At 40.0% G+C, this 20,749-nt stretch overlaps 2 protein-coding genes across 4 annotated transcripts in view; one reads left to right on the top strand and one right to left on the bottom strand.

The window, feature by feature from the left end:
- Window positions 1-1,153: 1,153 nt before the first annotated feature.
- Window positions 1,154-3,654, bottom strand: LOC146648746 (uncharacterized). The gene is made up of 2 exons (XM_085388362.1): window positions 3,533-3,654; window positions 1,154-2,844 (listed from the first exon to the last, which is right to left on the bottom strand). Exon 2 carries the CDS (start codon window positions 1,944-1,946, stop codon window positions 1,251-1,253), a length of 696 nt encoding a protein of 231 aa, XP_085244488.1. The 5' UTR covers window positions 1,947-2,844; window positions 3,533-3,654; the 3' UTR covers window positions 1,154-1,250.
- A 479-nt stretch (window positions 3,655-4,133) lies between these two features.
- The window catches only part of gad3 (glutamate decarboxylase 3), a 38,010-nt gene continuing 21,394 nt past the window's right edge, over window positions 4,134-20,749 (top strand). For 2 of the 3 annotated variants that reach the window (XR_014908402.1, XM_085388359.1), the window contains exons 1-6: window positions 4,134-4,271; window positions 6,515-6,596; window positions 8,031-8,135; window positions 12,513-12,619; window positions 15,349-15,484; window positions 18,002-18,092. Coding sequence is in view for 2 of the 3 variants with exons in the window: in XM_085388359.1 (XP_085244485.1) it covers window positions 6,575-6,596; window positions 8,031-8,135; window positions 12,513-12,619; window positions 15,349-15,484; window positions 18,002-18,092 (461 nt within the window). In the remaining variant the exon portion in view is untranslated. The remainder of the gene's footprint in view (window positions 4,272-6,514; window positions 6,597-8,030; window positions 8,136-12,512; window positions 12,620-15,348; window positions 15,485-18,001; window positions 18,093-20,749) is intronic. The other variant, XM_085388360.1, reaches the window with a different exon arrangement.

Consider the following 20,749-nt stretch of genomic DNA (forward strand, 5'->3'; position numbering starts at 1 on the left):
TCTTTGTTTTAGGTATTCCCTATAGAGTGTATTTTTCTTTTTACATGCATTTTGTAAACCCTTAGTGAGCCATGGTCTATCTGAATATTTGTGCTTTCTGTTGTATTTTATTGTTGGACAGTTTTTATCGTACAACTCCATGAATATTCTTAAAAATATGCCATATGCAATATCAATATCAGCTTCTTTGTACACATTGTCCCAGTCCTGATTTAATAGATCGTTCTTAAATGCATTCATAGTTTCTTCTGTCCTTACACGTCTGTATCTCAGTTGTTCTTCATGCTGATTTTTCTTATAATTAGTGTCATAAACTGCAAAAACTGGTAGGTGATCACTGATGTCATTAATTAATATTCCGCTCACAATGTTGTTTTCCATATTGTTAGTGAAAATATTGTCAAGTAAGGTGGCACAATGTGGTGTAATTCTGCTAGGCCTGGTTATTTTAGGATGTAAACTCAAACTGTAGATAGTGTTTAGGAATTCGTCGGTCATTTTATGTTTTTTTGGATTCAACAGGTCAATATTAAAATCACCACAGATAAACATAACTTTTTGATTTGTTTTAGAGAATATTTCCTCTATGAAGTCATTAAATACTTGAATACTAGAGCCAGGTGTTCTATATATACAGCTAATTATTACATTTTTTTCTTTTTCCTTATAAATTTCAATTGTTATACATTCTAGTAAATTATCAATTACAGTTGTCATACTTTCTACCACCTTGTAGTTTAGGTTTTTATCCACATACACAGCTACTCCCCCTCCACTCTTGTTCCTTCTATTTACAAAATTCACTTCATATCCCTCCAGTCCAAAGTCCATTCCTTTCTCCGCATTGATCCATGTTTCAGAAATGGCAATAATTCCAAATGGATTTGTCAACTCATTTAGATATTCCTTTATATTGTTGAAGTTGGCATACAGACTTCTGCTATTAAAATGGATTATTGATAATTTATTTTCCGTGTTGATGGTGTGCTTAAACTGTTCATCAGTGAAGTAGCAGCAGTTACAGCTGATGTTGTAGAAGAAATTATTTTCCGGGTCTATATCCTTTTCTAAGTCTAGAACATTATGGTCTGTGTATCGAAATGTTCTCAGTTCCAGATTATCATAAAGAGAATTCCAATGAGTTATGTTGATATTGTTGCCGGATGCAGATGAAGTTCTTTTGGACTGTGCCATGTGTTGTGTTGTGTGTCACGTCACATGTGTATTCATACCTCCAGAGTAAGTTGACCTCAGTATTTGTCCAGCTCTTCCATATTTCTGATGACCAACACTTTGGCTTGTTCCGGTGTTCCATTGAGTTTAATGAATACTTTGCAGTTGGTGGTCCATGTATTTTGAATTTTTCCCTGTTTCTTCAAGTAACGTGCTTTCCTGGCAATGTCCGCATTTCTTTTTATCAGATGTTCGTTCATGAAGACATCGGATCCTTTCAGTTTCCTTCCTTGTTTTAACAGTGCTGTTTTCTGTTTTCTGTTTGCAAATCTCACAATGATGGCTGGTTTGTCACTGTCATTTTTTCGGGGTAGAGGGTGGCAAGCCTCAATGTTGTTATAATCCACTTCCACACCTTTGGACCGTAGAAAGGTAACCACTTGATGCTCCGTGGAGTTGACATCTTCCTCTCCTGGCCCTCCTACATTGTCAGTGGCGACCGCCCGGGCGTATGACCGGGGTTTGATGCGAAGCCCCGTGATGATAACATCGTTCATCCGGGTGTACTGCTCCAAATCCGCCACTCTGTTCTCCAGGTACGCCAGCCGCCGATCCTTCTCGGCGTTCTGGATGCGGAGAGCCTTAACTTCCTCGACCAGGTCCAGGATGGCTTTCTGCTGCAGTTTGACAGTAGAAATCTCCTCTGTCATAAACTCCAGCGACTTCTTAATATCGTCTCCTTCCTCGGCTGACAGAACTTTTTTCGGGCCCATGCTGAGAGACGCTCTCGTAGCTTTGCCGTGACGACCGGCTAGCTATGATAGCATGGCTGTGGTGTCACATCAATGTATGCGCTCGGTGTTTGCTGATATCAAACTGTAGCATTAGGACCACTGAGTTAACCTTTGTAGTGATACTCACTCCTTTTTATTTAGACCTGGTTTGATTCTGGGATAGTTGAATATTTGTATATAATCCCTGCAGCTGTCAGACTCTATAGCAGGGGTCACCAGCCTTTATTAAAACAGAGTTAGATAAAACTGTGAACAGTTTGGTTCATCTCTAGTTACATGGTTCTATCTTGATAAGCTGTCTTATCACAGATTAATTTTTCAAAAATATTAATGATTTAAGCAAGGAAAGGGCTACATGTCAACACACGACTCTTTATTTCTATTAATGTCTCACTTCATTCCTACCTGATTGACATGTTTAGAAATTGTGAGTGATTGGCTCACTGTAGTTGTGAAAGTTGCTACCAATCAAATTATGATATGTTAAAGTTAAAGTAAAACACAACTGTTTTAGATATTATCTAATATACATTTTGTAATTATCCTTATAATTACAAAATGTTTTGTGTAAGATTCATGTTTTGTAATTTAAATCTGACATCACAAAAGTATTTTGGAATTTGAATAATGTATTTTGTAACTGCAGTACACATAATACTGATTTTGAACAATTTTGTCCAGGTTCCTTGTCACCGCGGACTCCTTCAGCACCAAGCGTTCAGTTACAGAGTCGGTGTGTCAGATCACCCCCCAGGCAGCGACGGCCATCTGGGACTGTCTAGTGGACGACTTCATGGCTGCGCCTTCACCTGGAGACTGGCGGTCCATCACAGAGGGATTCCAGGAGCGCTGGAACTTCCCTCTGTGCTGTGCAGCTCTGGATGGGAAGCACGTCCAGACAAAGGCACCCCATATATCATATAGGAGACACACACATTGATATACACTAAATATTCATTTCATTTCTTTTTTGTGGTGCCCAAATTTATGCACCTGCTTGATTTTGTTTAAACAATTATTGCACACTTTCTGTAAATCCAGTAAACTTCTTTTCACTTCTCAAATATCACTGTGTGTGTCTCCTGTATGATATTTAACTGACCTTTTTTATTGTAACAACCAACGATTTATACAGGAAAATGATGTCTATTAACAAGGTTGCCCAAACTTTTGCGTGTCGCGGTGCAGGTGTGTATTTCCGAATGAGGCTCATAGTTATGGGTGTTTTTGTGCTGTTTTTTTCTATTGGACGTGATGGTTATCAAAACCAAACATGATAAAATTGACAAGCGCAGGAGATTTGTCAATCAGGCTGCAGAATGCAATGCTGTCCGGTGCAAAAAAAAAGAAAAAAAAAAAAAAGAGGCAGTGACGGATGAACAGCGGGACCACTGTGTGCTGTTTATTAATAAACAATAAAATATATTCTTAAATGACAACATGCCTAAAAGCAGAACGGTATTTGTACGTCAGTGGGAAAATAGCGGTGGCTTGCTAGCTTTTGTGCGGCTTCCCCGGGTCAGTAAAAACTTTAGAGAAAACTTAAGAAAAATGAATGAACTTACCAGGTTGCCCGATCTCTTCACATATCTTCCTCCAAGCTCGTCCTTTATATTCCTGTCTCGGTCCAGAAAGCAGCTGGTGTCGTACGGCTCCGGGTTGTTTGCTACGGCATTGATTAGCCTTCCTTCTATTGAAGAATAAAGGGCTTTGGCTGGATCTGCCCCTTTGAACTAGGTAACAGCCACGTCACCAGGCTCCTGATTGGTTGTCGCGGCGCGATTTGACGCTGGAGTTCAGATTTTTCCAACTCGAGCGGTGGACGCGAAACGCGCGTATGCACAAAATGCAACACATAAACTCACGCGCGTGGTTTTTTTCGCGAGTCAAACGCCTGAAACGCGCTACACTCACGCGCGTTTCAGGCGTTTTCGCGACGCAAATCTGCTTCCGAATTTTCGCGGGAGCCGCAATCGCGGGTCAGCGTGCCTTTCCATTGACTTTACATGTAAGCCTGACGCTCTGCCTGCCTCTATCGCGTTCGGTGTGAACACACCGTTACATGTGAACACACCGTTACATGTGAACACACCGTTACGGTGTGTTCACATGTAGTAGCAGGCGCGGCGAGCGACGGAGCCTCCATCGAGGCGAGATGGGAGGCAGATTTGCGGCGCCCTGGCGACGTGGAAAGTGGGATGAATGAGGCGGGCGGTGGGTGAGCGAGGAGCGGAGCGGCGAGAGAGGGAGCGGCCGAAGCCCGGTGAGAGACACCCACTCTCTGAGGCGAATACTCCGGTGCAGGTGAGGCAGCAGATGGGAAAACGCCATTTGAACTGAAGAAGCTTCTCGGATGAGAGGTGGTCTTCAATAACTTAAAGAAGTCCAGACGCTTTTCTTTGCAAGCTCGTTTGAATAATCTGACTAATGACACAAGCTGACATTAATGTAGATGGGCTCAGCAGGTAACACAGCCCTTTGTGTGGTATAGATGGCTTCAGAGAAAGGACAGGCCCTGGTGTGCTTTAGATGGCTTAGTCAGAAGCACAGGCCTTGGTGAAATGTACATGGCCTCATCCGGCAGCATGGGCCCTGGTGTAACGTTGGTGGCCTCCGTCAGCAGGACAGACCCTGGTGTCGTGAAGATGGCCTCACCCAGCAGCACAGACCCTGGTGAGGCTCTGTTTACTATTTGCTGGAAGCCCAGGTCCTGGTGTAATTAAAATGGCCTCAGCAAGCAGGAAAGTCCCTGGTGTAATGTAGATAACCTCAACCAGGAGCACAGACAGTGGTTAGCTTTAGATGACCTCATCCAGCAGCACAGGCCCTGGTTAAATGTGGATGGCCTCATCCAGCGTGCAGTAAAGGCTCTGGTGTGGTGTAGATTGCCTCAGCCAGCAGCCCAGGTCCTGGTGTACTGAAGATGGCCTAAGCATGCAGCACAAGCCCCCTGGTAAAGTAGCCCCCATCACTGGCTGGTGATGTCAGCAACATCACCAGCCAGTGTAGAGGAGAGGAGGCTTGACGACATCACCAGCCAGGGCAGAGGAGAGTGGTTTCCTGACATCAGGGTAAAGGAAAATTTGCTTGCTGAACTCATCAGCCAGGCCAGAACCGAAATCACCAGCCAGGGCAGAGGAGAGTAAATTACTGACATCACAAGCTACGACAGAGGAGAGTTGATGGCTTACATCTCTAACCAGGGCAGAGAGGAGGAGGCTTGCTGACATCACCAAATAGGGCAGAGGAGAGTGGCTTGCTGACCAGTCAGGAGGAACTGAAAACATCAGAAAGGGCAGAGGAAAGTGGCTTGCTTACATTACCTGTGAGACTAGCGCTGAAATCACCGGCTAAACATGCCTCTACTGCTCTGATTGCGTAGGGGCTCAGAGAAAACTATAGATGGTAACAGATGACTAATATGTGACATCGTCTACCAGCATCACTTTGCAGTCATCCTATAGACTACCATTTTAGTAGCTTAGAGACATTCCCTCGTACCACCATTCTGCAATTCAGTTCAGTTTAGTTCAGTTCAATTTTATTTCTATTTCGCCATATCACTACCGCAGTTGCCTCGAGAGTCTTTATTTTGTAAGGTAAAGACTACAACAATCTGCAGGCTCCTCTTTACTTCACATTCCACCTCTATAGGACTACGAACGTGTGTAAATGTTGGCTAGATAGCACTTACTTAGAAAAAAACATTTTTAAAAAGTGCTTGGGCAGATTGTATAAAGTGCTTTGTGAAGAGAAAAGGGTTTACAAGAGCCAGTACATTAATCACCTGAGTGCACAGTGAATCTACCTCCGGTGCTCCTGGCCTTACTTCTCTTCAACCTGGCTTCATCCACATACATTATATCTACCTTCCTTCTCTCCTTCATATCAACCAGCTCTCATAGTCTCCACTTTTAAAATCCCTAGTCTCACCTCCAAAGTCCATGTCTCACTGCTTCTGAACCACCTTTCCCTTCTTTGTTTTATTTTGGCGAGCAGTAGCACAGTTTCCTCCAGGACATTTTTGGCCAGCAGCACTGGAGGGTAGCCATTGTTAACCCATGCCCTGAACTATCTGCTATGGACATGTCATTCTAGATAATTCATGTTTAATATAGCAAAGATTTTATGCCAGATACTCTTCCTGATGCAACACCCGTGGCTTGGTTAAATGTGAATCAGAAATTGCATACACCTAATGATAATCAAATGTGCATCACAACTACTAAAAATCTGCTCATTCAAGTTTCAAGCAAATATTTATCCAAGCCTTTTTATGTTTTATAATCAAAACCACACGCAGGTGTGCTTGTTTGAAACTATTTACTCACACTCATAGTAGCATTGTGTGGGCCACACCTTATTTTGCCTGCAGTCCTTTAAATGCAGTACACTGACTAGCACAGTGTTTGTATGTCTTAGGTTGTATGAACTTAGAACTAAGTAACCGTATTGTTTGTTTATCCAGTTTATATTCTCGCTAAGAAAAAGTGAAGCTGGAAATATGTTTCTGAGGATGTCTCATCTGACTGCTTTTTAATTTATAGTGGGATGCAACCAAGTTACTTTGAAACATATTTCAGCAGTTGACTCTGATTTGTACGGATATGAATTTCCTAAAGCTGTCAGGTAAGAGACATTGCTTTCCAAATACATGTTTATTAGATATGTTGGACTTTAAGATTTTTGTTTTTGAAATATGCAGTTTCACTTGAAGAGTTTGTCATGTTAGCTGCAGAGATATACACTCTGTTCAGAAAGTATTTTTAGTGAAAATACCATGTGTAGCTGTCATATACATACATATACATATATACATCTCTCTCTCTCTCTCTCTCTCTCTCTATATATATATATATGTGTGTGTGTGTGTATATATATATATATGTATATATATATATATGTATTAGGGGTGCAACAATACACAAAATTCATGGTTCAGTTCGGTTCGATACTTTGGTGTCACGGTTTGATATTCTTTCAATACAAAAAAAAGTTCATGCCATTTATTAAAATTATAAATATATATTTTAACTCAGAAGTACAGTTTTTAAATTTAATGTTGCTGAAACAACAAAATAATAAATCTAAGATCGAGAAATCACTCATCTTTGGAAAAGAGAGTTTATTACAGAGAAATGGCTCTTTCTAAAATAAAAGCTATACTATCTTCTGGGCTATATTCTCAGCAGCATATTAAACATATCAGGTCCCCACAAGGAGAATCAGGTGCTAACGGCTGTCTAAATGACTCGGGTAAAGTTTGTAACATGCGTGCTTGTTGTTTTTGTCTGCTTCCACTTGTCTTTGCACCAGGATGATGTCGGCGTAAATGTGCAGTCATATTCGTTGTGTTCCCACTAGTGCTGTCAGCGTTAATCTCGTTAAAATGACATTAACGCCATAACGTGGCAAATCTCCGTTAACGAGTTACCGCGGATTGCCCCGTGTGTGGGGCTGGACGGCGTCAACACGTTAACGAGCTAACTGCGCTAACGCACTAGTTCCCACCAATTGAGCATTGCGTGGCACATCCAACATACTGTTTTACTTTTGTCCATGACGCGCTTACCTTCAGGGTCATACTTCACATGAACACCAACATAGTTCCAAACGCCAGATCTGAATGAGGGTGGGGGAGGTTCAGTTTCGGGTAGCGTTGAGGCAGTAGCCATGTTGCAACGAGCTTAGCTTCTGTCTTGCTAGCTTGCGCTGCGCTCAGTGGATCTGCGCTCAACGGTGCAGCCTAGGCGGAGTAGTCGAACGCAGATCCACTGAGCGCTCAACACAAAATTTTGTATTGTTCGATACATATATGTACCGAACCGAAAGCACTGTATCGAACGGTTCAATATCGATACGAGTATTGTTGCACCCCTAATAAATATATATATATATCTATATCTACACACACACACACACACACACACACACACACACACACACACACACAGTTTCAGTCAGTTATATGTACAATCTTTACTTATTTTAAAGTTGAAGCTTTGTGGAGGGAATGGAAAAACGAAAGCCCTCCAGGGATCATCTTCCATATTGTGATTTCAGACAGGGACTTTGGTGAAACAGCTAGCACGGACAAACCAAAGCGGAGCTCAGAATTTAGTGAAAGAAAACTGGCACCAGCTGACTTCAGTGGCATCTACAGCAATGGTGAGAACACAGATTCGTACAGGTCTGGTCTTTATCATCACAGGAAGAGCAAGTGAAGATTCCAGTTAGCAACATTTTAATAAATAAATGATGGGTGGTGCTGTCACTTGGTGTTGGCTCTCTCTGCTGTACAGTCTCATTTACTCTTTCTGTTACTGAAGGAAATTGCCGTCCCGGGTTTCCTCCGTGGCGTGAGCGATAAGCAGAGTTCTGTCCTTTCCTTCTAAGATTCCTAATTATTTAAAGTAACACTCAGGTATGCCATTCAGCGTGTTAGTACGAGCTCGGGAGCAGCTTGGGAGAACAAGAAAACAGAGACTGCTTTAGGTTGCCTTCCCAATCGACTCAAAGGTTTATTTAGTACATAACAGCTTATATAGAGGAAAAAAAGGTTCGTGTGTCAGCTTTCCCAGTTCAAACCGGTACAGACCAAATAAGGAAACGTCTTCCTGCCTTGTGAGCCAAGAAGTATCCTGTGTGTAGTTTATCAGTTCAGCTACAATTTATGATCATCCCAGCAAAATACACTCCTAGACATAAAATACAGAGTTCTTTCATTAGTGAATTCTGAAACGAACCACCTAGCCTTTAACGAGCCTTTTCCAGGAGATAAAGAAAAAGGGAGGATGGGAGTAAAGAAGTGGTCTCATCTCTGTGGTGTTTTCGACCTTCTGGTACCAGCCTGTGAGTCCTACACATTAATTCTTGGGTCAGAGAGAAAGAGAAAAACAACTAGTATATGGGCCTTATTGAGTAACAGTTTTCCTGTATAAAACAATCTTCTGTAAATGCTAACCGTGGTATCAAAATATCATAACAGTTACATCTCACAGTGGTGTAGCCCATTTAATAAAAATGTTTAGATAATGTCCTATTACACAAATCTGGCCAAATTTATTAAATCCCCTGCAAAATAATTGTCCATGGTTGAGACCAGAAGGCAGAGTTGCAGTCTTACACGCCTCTCTGCAGCTTCTCTCCTCCTGTTATACTCCCAAAACCCCATTCCTATAAAGACTGTGTTTGACCACTTAAAAACAAACCAAATATCATCAAACGTTTATTTCAACATTAAAGAAATAACAAAGAAAGTAGAATATGATTTAATAATTCATCAATATATTGATTTATTCTGCATTACAGAAACCTGGTTACAGCAGAAGGATTATATTATTTGACATGAATCAACACCCCAAGTCATACTAACTGTTAGAATCCTCGAAGTGCAGGCAGAGGAGGAAAAGTGTAAACAACTTTATTAATCAATCATAAAGACCCAGACATATGGAGAGAAATTTACCTCAAAAGTGTTATGAATTCATACAATATGAACATAAACAAAGATTTATCAATCTGTACTGTGATTTGTGTGTAATTTTTGAGGACTCGCATATGCATGCTCAAATCCACGCACAAATACACAGATATGTGACAACATGTTTGACCACAACTATAATAAATAGTGATCATTTACACACAAATGATTAAGTTCTGCTTTACTTCAGGAGGCCCAGATACCCCAGGTTTACACTGGGACAGGAACACGGCCTACATTTGTGTATCTGTGTGAAGTTGACAGTGTGATATTTCTCTCAAAACCCCACATGGACATTCGCTGTGATCTGTGTGTTCTGTGAAGTTTTTATTTATCATTCACCTGGTCCTTATACAGAGTTTCTGTCTAATTTCTCAAACTTATATTGTACTGATGTAGTGGATTCAGTGATTTAGTACATCTATGTAGATACTGAAAATGACATCCTCAACATGGCATTTAATCTATTACTACTCAACTGGCTCTCTTAAAATGTTAAAGAACCCACTTACTACTTTAGCACTTACATCACCACGGACTGCCATTTGGCTTTTTCTACCTTTAAAACCCGGAGAGCAGCCAAATGGCTTTTAGCTAAGCTTTAGCTTCAGCCAAGTGGAAGCTAAATTGGCTAGTCATTCATATGTATATTAGGTTGTTAGCTGGGAATTCTGGAGGGAGGGGAGTGGGGGTGTGTGGATGAGGGGGTGGTGGAGCTGCTAAAAGCTGTGAACTTCCTTTTGTGTTTCATCTTGATGCATTCTCAATCATCCAGGGAAATAAATCTCCAAAAGTCACCAACTTGGAGTGTTTCAGTTTGCCGTCTTAGGGAGAAATCAACACACACACAAATTTCTATAATAGTAAGTGAAACCTTTCTGCCATTTCATTGTTTATGGCTTAGTTACTTAGTGTTTTATGAACGGCCATAAGGGAGGTTTTTATCATTAGGAAAAGCTGTAAAACTTGTAAAAATACAGTCAAAAGTCCAAAGTTTCTGTTGGTGCTTATTTGTGGTGAGCAGCAGATCAAACAAGTTAACAATTATAAACGGCTTCAAACACACATTCAGGCCTGTGAGACTCATTTAGACACTCAGACAATGAGCCATGGCTCAGTCTGAAACCTGAAGCCTTTTGTCCTCCACGGTGGAAAATGGCTGAAGATAAAAATGGGTATCACTTTAGCCAGCTCCTAATTTGATAAATTCTGCACTTAGGTTTGCAGTCTCCAACGTCATTGAAATTCGTTTCTTTACTTTTTCCCAACACGCTTCCATTTAAATCTGACTCCCCCGTCTCTCTGTGTAGCTGTCTTCAAAATGTCTGCCCCCCTTTCTTTTACATAATGGTATGATCCCATCTATATTTGTATTGGCCACATGGTGTGCCCATCAAAATAAAGTCCGGCTCCTGTCTGCATGAATATGGCTCCCAAATACCAATAAAAATCATATTTTGCATGTGTTGGGTTGTATGGAAGCCCCAAACGCAATTTCATTGTTCTTGACAATGACAATAAAATAAATACTATATAATTGTGGAAATTTTTCCATTTAAATAAAGCCTGCAGACGAGCGGTGAGCGGTAGCTAACATTCTTTGATCCAAACACACAAAGAACAGACAACCAAGCTTGATGAAGTCCCTGCATGACCGCGGGACAGACGGTCAGCAGAGTCTCACTGAGCCCAGCGTGGCTCTCAGTTAAATACCTTCTTCAGGAACAAAAGGCAGTACACAGCTGTTTCACACCTTAAGGTTCACACTCCCTTGCTACCTACCAGAGTCCTCAAAGAGACAAAAGACTGGTCCTCTGGAGTTCCTGTTTCCCCCAACATCCTTACTACACCCCCTACCATTTGTCTTACGTATGAGTGTCAGACATGTTAAAATCCAGTGGCACCAAGGCATTACAATAACATGATTAATACATAAGTGAAAGAAATTCCTATACAATCGGTTGGTTACAAGTATAGCGCTTCAACATGCAACAAGAAGAAATGGGAGTGAGACAAAATATTTTCTGAGCATGTAATTTATTGAAAACAACATTTATACTTAAACTACAGCTTTTTGTTTATGATTTGTTGTTCAGTTATTAACTCATGTGCTGTAACAGTCTACACTACCTTCGACTGCACCGGCTACAGGGCCTGTCTAGCTACAGATATTTCAAGGGCACGCAGCTGGGTCTCCAATTCAGTGATCCTGGCCTCCAGAGCTGCCATCTTGTCTCAGAGTGATGCTAAAAAAATATTTTGTGCATTTATTATGTCTAAGCTGGAAGATTGTAATTCATTATCAGCATGTCCTAGTAACTCCCTGAAAAAAGTCTTCAATTTAACCAAACTGCTTCAGCAAGAGTACTGACAGGGACTAGAAGGAGGAAGCATATATTATTTCCATATTAACTTTACAAGGTATTGAATAATCAAACCCCATATCGCCCTAATAGAGCACTTGCTTTTTAGACAGCTGGTTTACTTGTTGTTCCTAGGATATTTAAAAGTGTAATGGGAGGCAGATCCTCCGGCTTTCAAGCCCCACTTCTGTGGAATCAGTTCCTAATTTGGATTCGTGAGACAGACACCCTCTCTACTTTAAGATTAGGATTAAAAACTTTCCTTTTTCAGGCGGCCCTGAGCCAGCACTTAGTTATGCTGGGATAGGCCTAATATACTGGGGGCTTCCCACAACTTGTCCACAAAGATGGACTGTTGTTGTGATTGGGAATTATATAAATAAAATTGAATTAAACTGAATTTAATTGATGTCTGACTATTTTCTATAGAATATTTAATCAATTTCTTTTTCTAATGACCACATTCCATTAACCAAGACTTTTCATACCTATAGTGGTGCTAAGGCATCAAATTGTTTGATTGGAAACACTGGCTTTGGTGCATGCTTCATCTTACAAGTAACAAATAGTATTTTAGGCACCTGACATTTATGAAAGGATTGTGTGTGTGTGTGTGTGTGTGTGTGTGTGTGTGTGTGTGTGTGTGTGTGTGTGTGTGTGTGTGTGTGTGTGTGTGTGTGTGTGTGTGTCTGTGCGCAGACCTGCTCCCAGCTTCAGGCGGTGAGGAGATGACCAGAGGATTTCTGCAGGAACTGGTTGGCATCTTGTTGGGTTTTATCTGCAAGTCTAATCAGAGGAGCTCTAAGGTACTGTTTCTATTATTACTTTAAACAGTTGTACTTCAAAGTAGCTTTCTCTGTACGTGATTCAGAATACAGCAGTACCCCTATTCACAAGTGCTTGCCAGATCAGGCACATGATTAATTTGCCAAACTTTTTTTTGTTTCTTTTGTCAAATACTCTTCCTGGTGCAACCCTAAAGGGATTGTGTCTTCTCCTGGAATACAACTCGTGATCTTTCCCTTGATAGACTAATATGTAAACTAGGGCCGAACAGTTTTAGAAATGATCTAATTATGATTTCAATTCAATTCATGATATTCTTCAAATTAAGCTTCAGCACAAAATTCACAATGTACAGTAAGATTTACAAACATCACAGAAGATGACATCATACCATCAGAGCATTAAAAGCTATTAATATGATGTAAGGATGAAAACTAAAGGTAAGAAGTGCTTTCAAATGTATTTATTAACAAGAAACATGCATGTGCATTCTTACTCTACATTTTTCAGCTCTGTTACTACTTTTTCTTTACACTCTGCATATAGCTGTGGGATGGCAACCTGGCTGAAGTAGATGCGGGAGGGTATCATATATCTTCTGTCCAACATGCAAAGGAGGTTTTTAAATCTGTATTTAGTGACCGTGTTAACAAACACCATGTCCCTGACAATGTAATATGTTATGGCATTTGTTATGGCCTGATATCTTTTGCTGCTCTCATCAAACAGAGTTCAGCTGTCAAAAGATGCAGTAATTATAGACTGTTTGGTACAATGAACCTGAGCGCCACTTTCACTAGACTTTTCAGCAGACTTTTTTGTCATGCACTCCTCATGCAAATGCCTGTGGTGATTTTTCAAGTGTCAGTATAAGTTGGTTATGTTTCCGCTACATGTTGCAACTTTAATGCAACAGGTGTTGCACAGTACCCGTTTCTGGTGCACATCTGCAGCCTCAAACCCGCAATACTCCCAAATGACCAACATGCTGGTTTTTGAGAGGCCAAACGGACTGCAACTTAAAAAAAAAACACCAGCAATAAGAAAAACGCTGAAAAAGCACACAGAACACAATGGAAATGGGAAAAATTACAACAGAAATAAGAAAAAACTGATTTCCAAAAGCACAAGGGAAGTGTTTCTGGGAGATAATAACCTGATGGACCTGTTCCAGGAACCCAAAACATGATAGGTGTGTTTTATCATGATTCATATAATACTGATGACCAAAATATGCTAAGAATTGCGATGGGAGACACTTAAGAGAAGTGGAGGATCTATCGGTTTTGTGAGGAAAGAAAAGATGAGAGGTAAGTGTGTTAGCCTAACTATTAGCCTAAAAATCTGTCATCAGTATTATAGGAATCATTATAAAGCACACCTACCATGTTTTGGGTTCCTGCAACTGGTCCGCCGGGTTATTGTCTCCCAGAAACACTTCCCTTGTGCTTTTGGAAATCTGTTTTTTCCTATTCCTATTTCCGTTGTCGTTTTTCCTATTTCCATTGTGTTCTGTGTGCTTTTGCAGCGTTTTTCTTATTGCTGGTGTTTTCTTAAGTTGCAGTCCATTTGGCCTCTCAGGGCCACCGTAGAAATCTCCTAACTGCGCTTCTGGTTCGGCTGAAGCCATCATCACATGTCCAGATTTCAAAGCGTAAGGGGCCGGCTAGTTTTGATTGGTTAGCGTGACCTGTCCAGTAGCATGCCACTTCTGATTGGTGAGCTTGGCAGGATGGTAGAGAGATGACATGTGTGTGTTTAAAAAAAAAAAACATAAAAAAACTACAGATCCTGGGTCAGTTAGGAGTGCTACAAAAAAACGCAGCTTTGGCGATCACTTTGTCTGAAATCGCAATTTTGATCAGAAAACGATAAATCGTTCAGCCTTAGTGTAAACCATTAGTGTCCTAATATTCTTCTTAGTAGTGTATTGCCAGTCTGGAGTCCACTGTGACAACTTTCCAGCAGTGTGTTTGACTGTAAAACATGGACTTTCTGTTTTGCACACTCCTGTTGTCACAAAGTCTGTGAGGAGGTGGAGTCAGGAAGCCAGCAAGGCTCTGCATAACTCCTGACTGGGACACGCTCTGTGATCCAAATGGTGAATATGTCAACAGCATCACAGACTGCATAATTAACCTATATGCATTTCTGTGGGGATCTTCCCAACTAGAACTGTACACTGTTTTCCCAGTAACAAGCACTGGATCAACATTACTTAATTGCCTTTTTCTCACCATTTTTGTAGCAACACACTACAACTACACTACACACTACAACAAACCTGTAGGAATTAGTAGAACCAGCTTTCAAGGCTTAATCAACCTCCACTACTGCAGAACAGCTTTAAATTGTTGACTCATGTGGTGTTCACTGAAAAAGGCCTTTTTGTATAATTCTGAAATGTACATTCTTTTTTGGTTTTGGGTAACCTTACCTTTTTTTAAACCTCTGGCAGTTCATCACTTACCTTTGTACCATTTCAAGCTATTCATTGGACTTGAACCCTAACCCTAACTTCAAATCACTTTGTCTATTTGTAATATATGTAAAGCACATGTATGCTGTTAATCCTGTTTTTTCACTTCTACCTACTGGCAAAAAATGTAATTCTTAATAAAATGATAGAGGAATGAGTCCCCATATTAAAATCCCAGCGAAACTGACATGATTGAAAATGTTTTTATGTATGTGTAGGATTTAAAATGTGTATGATTTTAAAATGTAAAAAATAGTATCTACCATGTAGGTGCTGGACTTCCATCATCCTCATCAGCTAAAGGAGGGACTGGAGGGCTTCAGTCTTGACCTGCCAGTACAACCAGAAACTCTGGAGCAGTTACTAGTGGACTGTAGAGACACCCTCAAATATGGTGTTAGTACAGGTATGGGAAGTACTAAAATATGTTTATCGTGTCAGGTCTGAGTTCTTACCTACAGATGTGTGTTTCTTTTGCAACTTAAAAAACAAAGAAGTTCTGTTCCACTCAACAATGGAGGATTTGTCTCTATGCAAATTACGTTACCTGGATCACTTGAGATTCAGATGTGCTCAGTGTGCCATGCAATCTGCTGAAGTGCTTGTTACACCCCGGCCTAGGCAACCGGAGTGCAACACGAAAAAAAGTAAAAATAAAGAAAAAAAAACACACAAAAAAACCCCACTAACGCTCACCACCAAAATCCCAAAACGAAAGTATCGACAAATCTATTTACAGCTATTTACAACAAACTATTTATTTACAACAAAACACCAAACTATTTACAACACGGGGTAGATCACGACCATGACACACTGAAACACAGGGTTTAAATACATAGAGGGAGCAATCAGGAAAATGGACAACAGGAGGGAAACACAGCTGGGGCAAATTAGAACTGACGAGACAGGGAAACGTAAACTGAAAACACTAAGATAACACAGACTTTCAAAGTAAAACAGGAAACACATAACAGTCACGCCAAAAACAACACACCGACAACACCAAAACGTAACATGCTTTTGCAGGTCCTTGTTATTAATACTTAATTGTTTATGTATTTATTTTGAAAAATATAATTGGTTTTTAGCACACTAAACAGCAGTGAATAAGCCTAGTTTTGTCCAAGTGCTCCAGCGAATGTAGAACCAAGTCATGGTTCTACATTGTGACTCAAAACCTAACTTCTTTATGCAGTCTACATTTTCCTAATGAACCTTGGCTGCAAATATTTGCTTTCCCCACTGATTAGTACAAAGAACTTTTTCTAAAACATTTGATGGCAGGAAGTGCGTTGGAAAATATATTACTTGTACTTTCTGACCTTGTTCTCTGTCATTTGTGGAAAATGCAAGGAACAATTTGTTTTTCAGTGTCTTATGGAGTAGTTTGTGGCATAGCAGCATTATAAATTAACCACAAGCTAAAAGAAAAAACATTTATAAAAAAAACTTTATTTTCCAACACTGCCCTTACCTTTAATATTTCAGCTGCCATCACTTTATCAGTGTAAACAGAAGGAGTAATAAAATACTTAATAATATTCACCACTGATGCTGCTTCTATGGCTAAGGAAAATTTCACCATGAGATTTCCTCTTCCAATCAGCACCGTTATCTGCAGTCCTGTGTATGATAGTGACATTGAGTTTTTAAGATCTCACCAGACTAGACTGAAAATGTTTTTGCTTGATTGAAACTCTCTTTATTAGCGAAGCATTCCTGGTCCAAGTTCTCCCGTGTTTTTCGTATACAGCAGATAAAGTAATTATTGAGCATGTCACAAGTTTTCTAAGAAAATATATTCCCACTGCCTCGAAATTCTGACCAGATGTGGGTAACGAGCCAGGGGGGCACGTTTGTCAACAACAAAGTCGTCAATCCTAAATTTGAAATCCAGGTTCAATTTTTCTTCTAATGGAGATGATATGTTTTAACTGAAGAGACTTGCAAGGAGACATGAGTGGAGAAGATCCAGTAAAAGAAAATTGTGTCTGTAACCCTTGGATCAAAAATGGTCCCTAGGTGAATGGCAAACAAGCATATGGGAATCCCGAGGACACCACTACACCACTCTAATCAACCTTATGCATTTTATCTATGCTGTCTAAAAAATTGCCACTGCATTATTCATCGGGAAACTGAATTTACTTTACCCAACCCACTCACCAAGAGCCAAACATTTAAAAGTCAGAGGCACCTTCGTGGCATGCTGGCAAGTCAGCCACTCCAAACCCAATGCAATCAAGCACACATGCACGCACGCGCACACCCAAGCACAGCTGCCGAAATACTGTAAAATGATGCATGCACCAAAGTTACTCTTTTTATGCCAGTGTTTCCAAACAAACAATCTGATGCCTTAAGAGCACCACTATAGGTATAAAAAGTATTGGTTAACAGAATGTGGGTTGTTAGAAAGAAATTGATTAAATATTCTTTAGACAATAGTCAGACATCAAATACATTCAGTTTCATTCAGTTTTATTTATATAGCCCCAAATCACAACAACACTTGCCTCAAGGTGCGTTATACTGTAAGGTGAAGAGCCTAAAAGAATACAGGGAAAACCTCAACAATCATGTGACCCCTCTGAGCACGTCCTTTGGTGACAGTGGGAAGGAAAAAACCCTTTTAACCGGAACTGCTGGTGGAACAAGGCTTCCCTGTTACAGGGAATAATGAAGGACATTTCTGTTACTGTACATCTTTAATCACATTCTTTGTTGTCTTTATTTTATTGGAGATGTATAAATGCACACAAGAAATGTCAAACCTTAGTAGTAAAGTATTATGTATTATTTTATAACACACACACACATGCACTCATAAGCATAAAAACACATATATAAACCCCAAACAGAAAAAACCCACACTATAAAACTATATATACACTAATTCTTCTTTACTTATGTTTTTCAGGTCATCCACGTTTTTTCAATCAGCTCTCTTCAGGTTTGGATGTGATTGGTGTGGCTGGCGAGTGGTTGACCTCAACAGCCAACACGAACATGTAAGATCTCAAAAAAGTCACATTATACAAAAGTTATACATTGATTTGCATGTCATTGAGAAAAAATATTGAGGGAAATAAGTATTTGATCTCCAATCAAAACATGACTTAGTACTTGGTGGAGAAACCCTTGTTGGGAAGCACAGTAGAATACATCTCAGAAAATCCTTTAGGCTTCTTGGCTGCCTAATGGACAGATTTTCTATCCGGTCGTTAAGTCTGACGTCACTAGCCGTGTCGGGGCCTAAACTCCGCTGCAGGTCTATATATCAAACGATCACTATGGCATTACTGAGAGTTGAAAAACTGTCTAAAGTCTTTCATCTTTAATAAAAGGATCAGCGTTCTGCTCTACCAGGTGTAACAATTGAGTTTAACATCCAGGCATCCATGAAAACGGAATTTATGACATTTAACGGAGTTAGAAGTTAGCAGGAAGTTAGCTCGCTAGCTTCCATCTAAATACAATATAGCATGTCCTGACTGCAGGGTTTTGGAAACAAATTCAAACGTACAGCTCTGTTATCACTTCCAGCATAAATGAAGACAGAAAACTAAACAGCAGTGACGTTTGTAGGGTTACTGAAGTTGGGCTAGCTGGTATATAATGATGTGCTACGTGACCGCTAGCGACACAGCTATGTTAGCATAATATAAACAAGCTAACTTTTTTCCACTCGATAAAAGTTAACGTGAGTGTTCTAGGTGGTCAGGAACAAATGTAATCGCATAGCAGGATGCTGTAAAAGGACCAAACTTCAGCCAGGAGAACAACTGAGATAATCCATCCACAATACGAAGTTAGTCATTCATATACTGCTGCATGGGCTGGGCTGTAGTTACATCCTAAGGTTTTAAAAACTGAGCCTAAATAAATGATTAGCGGTAATAAAAGCCGAGGGAGGTCAACAGTGATCACTGACTGTTTTACTAATAATACTAAGAATAATACTAAGTGCAATAATCCTTTCAGTCATCGTTGTATTTTTACTCAGTTGTATATAGTATTTGTATTCTATTTTTATCTTATTGTATATTTATTTTATTTTATTCTACTGTATATAGTATTTTATTTTATTCTATTCTGTACAGTTGTGTACTGTATTTATTCTTATTGTATTCTAATTTTTGCCTCATAACTTTTGCACTGTCCACTTCCTGCTGTGACAAAACAAATTTCCCACGTGTGGGACTAATAAAGGTTATCTTATCTTATCTTTTAGGGGCTTTTGGAGATTAAATAGAAGAAAATACAAAACATTAAACATGTTAACAACACAAAAGCCATATTAAACGCAGACTACTTTAGGCCCGGAAGTAGGATTCGTCGCGTCATCACTTAACGACCGGATAGAACTAAGGTGTGTTGTGCGAGTGTTTTAGTGTGAGTGGGTTTATCTATTGCTTTGTTCTTGTACAACGCTTTGGGAAAACTTTTTAAAGTTTTTAAATGTGCTATATAAATAAATTGGATTTGGATTTGGAACTTGTTAAATGTAGAAAGCTGTCTATAAAATCAGTTTGTTCCATTCCAACCTGGGCAATTCTAAAAAATTGTGAAGGAACATCAGTGACAAGCTTATAAACCTGCACAAGGCTGGAATTTGTTATAAGACCATCAGTGAAAAGCTTGGTGAGAAGGTGGAAATGGAGGAAATATAAAATTACCTTTGAACTTTGCTTGTTAATGATCTGAAGGCAGCTGGAACCACGCTCACCAAGAACACTATTGGTGACACACTAAGCTGTAATGGATTGAAATCTTGCTGCAACTGCAAGGTCCTCCTGCTCTTGAATAATCAAGACCCTTCTTATCTTAAAGACCTCATAGTGCGACGAATCCTACTTCCGGGTCTAAAGTAGTCTGCGTTTAATATGGCTTTTGTGTTGTTAACATGTTTAATGTTATGTATTTTCTTCTATTTGATCTCAAAAAGCTCCTAAAACAGTCAGTGATCACTGTTGACCTCCCTCGGCTTTTATTACCGCTAATCATTTATTTAAGCTCAGTTTTTAAAACCTTAGGATGTAACTACAGCCCAGCCCATGCAGCAGTATATGAATGACTAACCTCGTATTGTGGATGGATTATCTCAGTTGTTCTCCTGGCTGAAGTTTGGTCCTTTTACAGCATCCTGCTATGCGATTACATTTGTTCCTGACCACCGAGAACACTCACGTTAACTTTTATCCAGTGGAAAAAAAGTTAGCTTGTTTATATTATGCTAACATAGCTGTGTCGCTAGCGGTCACGTAGCACATCATTATATACCAGGTAGCTCAACTTCAGTAACCCTACAAACGTCACTGCTGTTTAGTTTTCTGTCTTCATTTATGCTGGAAGTGATAACAGAGCTGTACGTTTTAATTTGTTTCCAAAGCCCCGCAGTCAGGACATGCTATATTGTATTTAGATGGAAGCTAGCGAGCTAACTCCCTGCTAACTTCTAACTCCGTTAAATGTCATAAATTCCGTTTTCATGGATGCCTGAATGTTAAACTCAATTGTTACACCTGGTAGAGCAGAACGCTGATCATTTTATTAAAGATGAAAGACTTTAGACAGTTTTTCAACTCTCAGTAATGCCATAGTGATCGTTTGATATATGGACCTGCAGCGGAGTTTAGGCCCAGACACGGCTAGTGACGTCAGACTG

The sequence above is a fragment of the Rhamphochromis longiceps genome, linkage group LG18 (genome assembly GCF_057381845.1).
Source record: "Rhamphochromis longiceps isolate RC_006_pf linkage group LG18, R_longiceps_female_GT1.1, whole genome shotgun sequence".
NCBI classification, from domain to species: domain Eukaryota; kingdom Metazoa; phylum Chordata; class Actinopteri; order Cichliformes; family Cichlidae; genus Rhamphochromis; species Rhamphochromis longiceps.

Coding starts and splice junctions, on each gene's coding strand:
- LOC146648746 (XM_085388362.1), bottom strand. CDS start 1,946: ATGGGCCCGAAAAAAGTTCTGTCAGCCGAGGAAGGAGACGATATTAAG.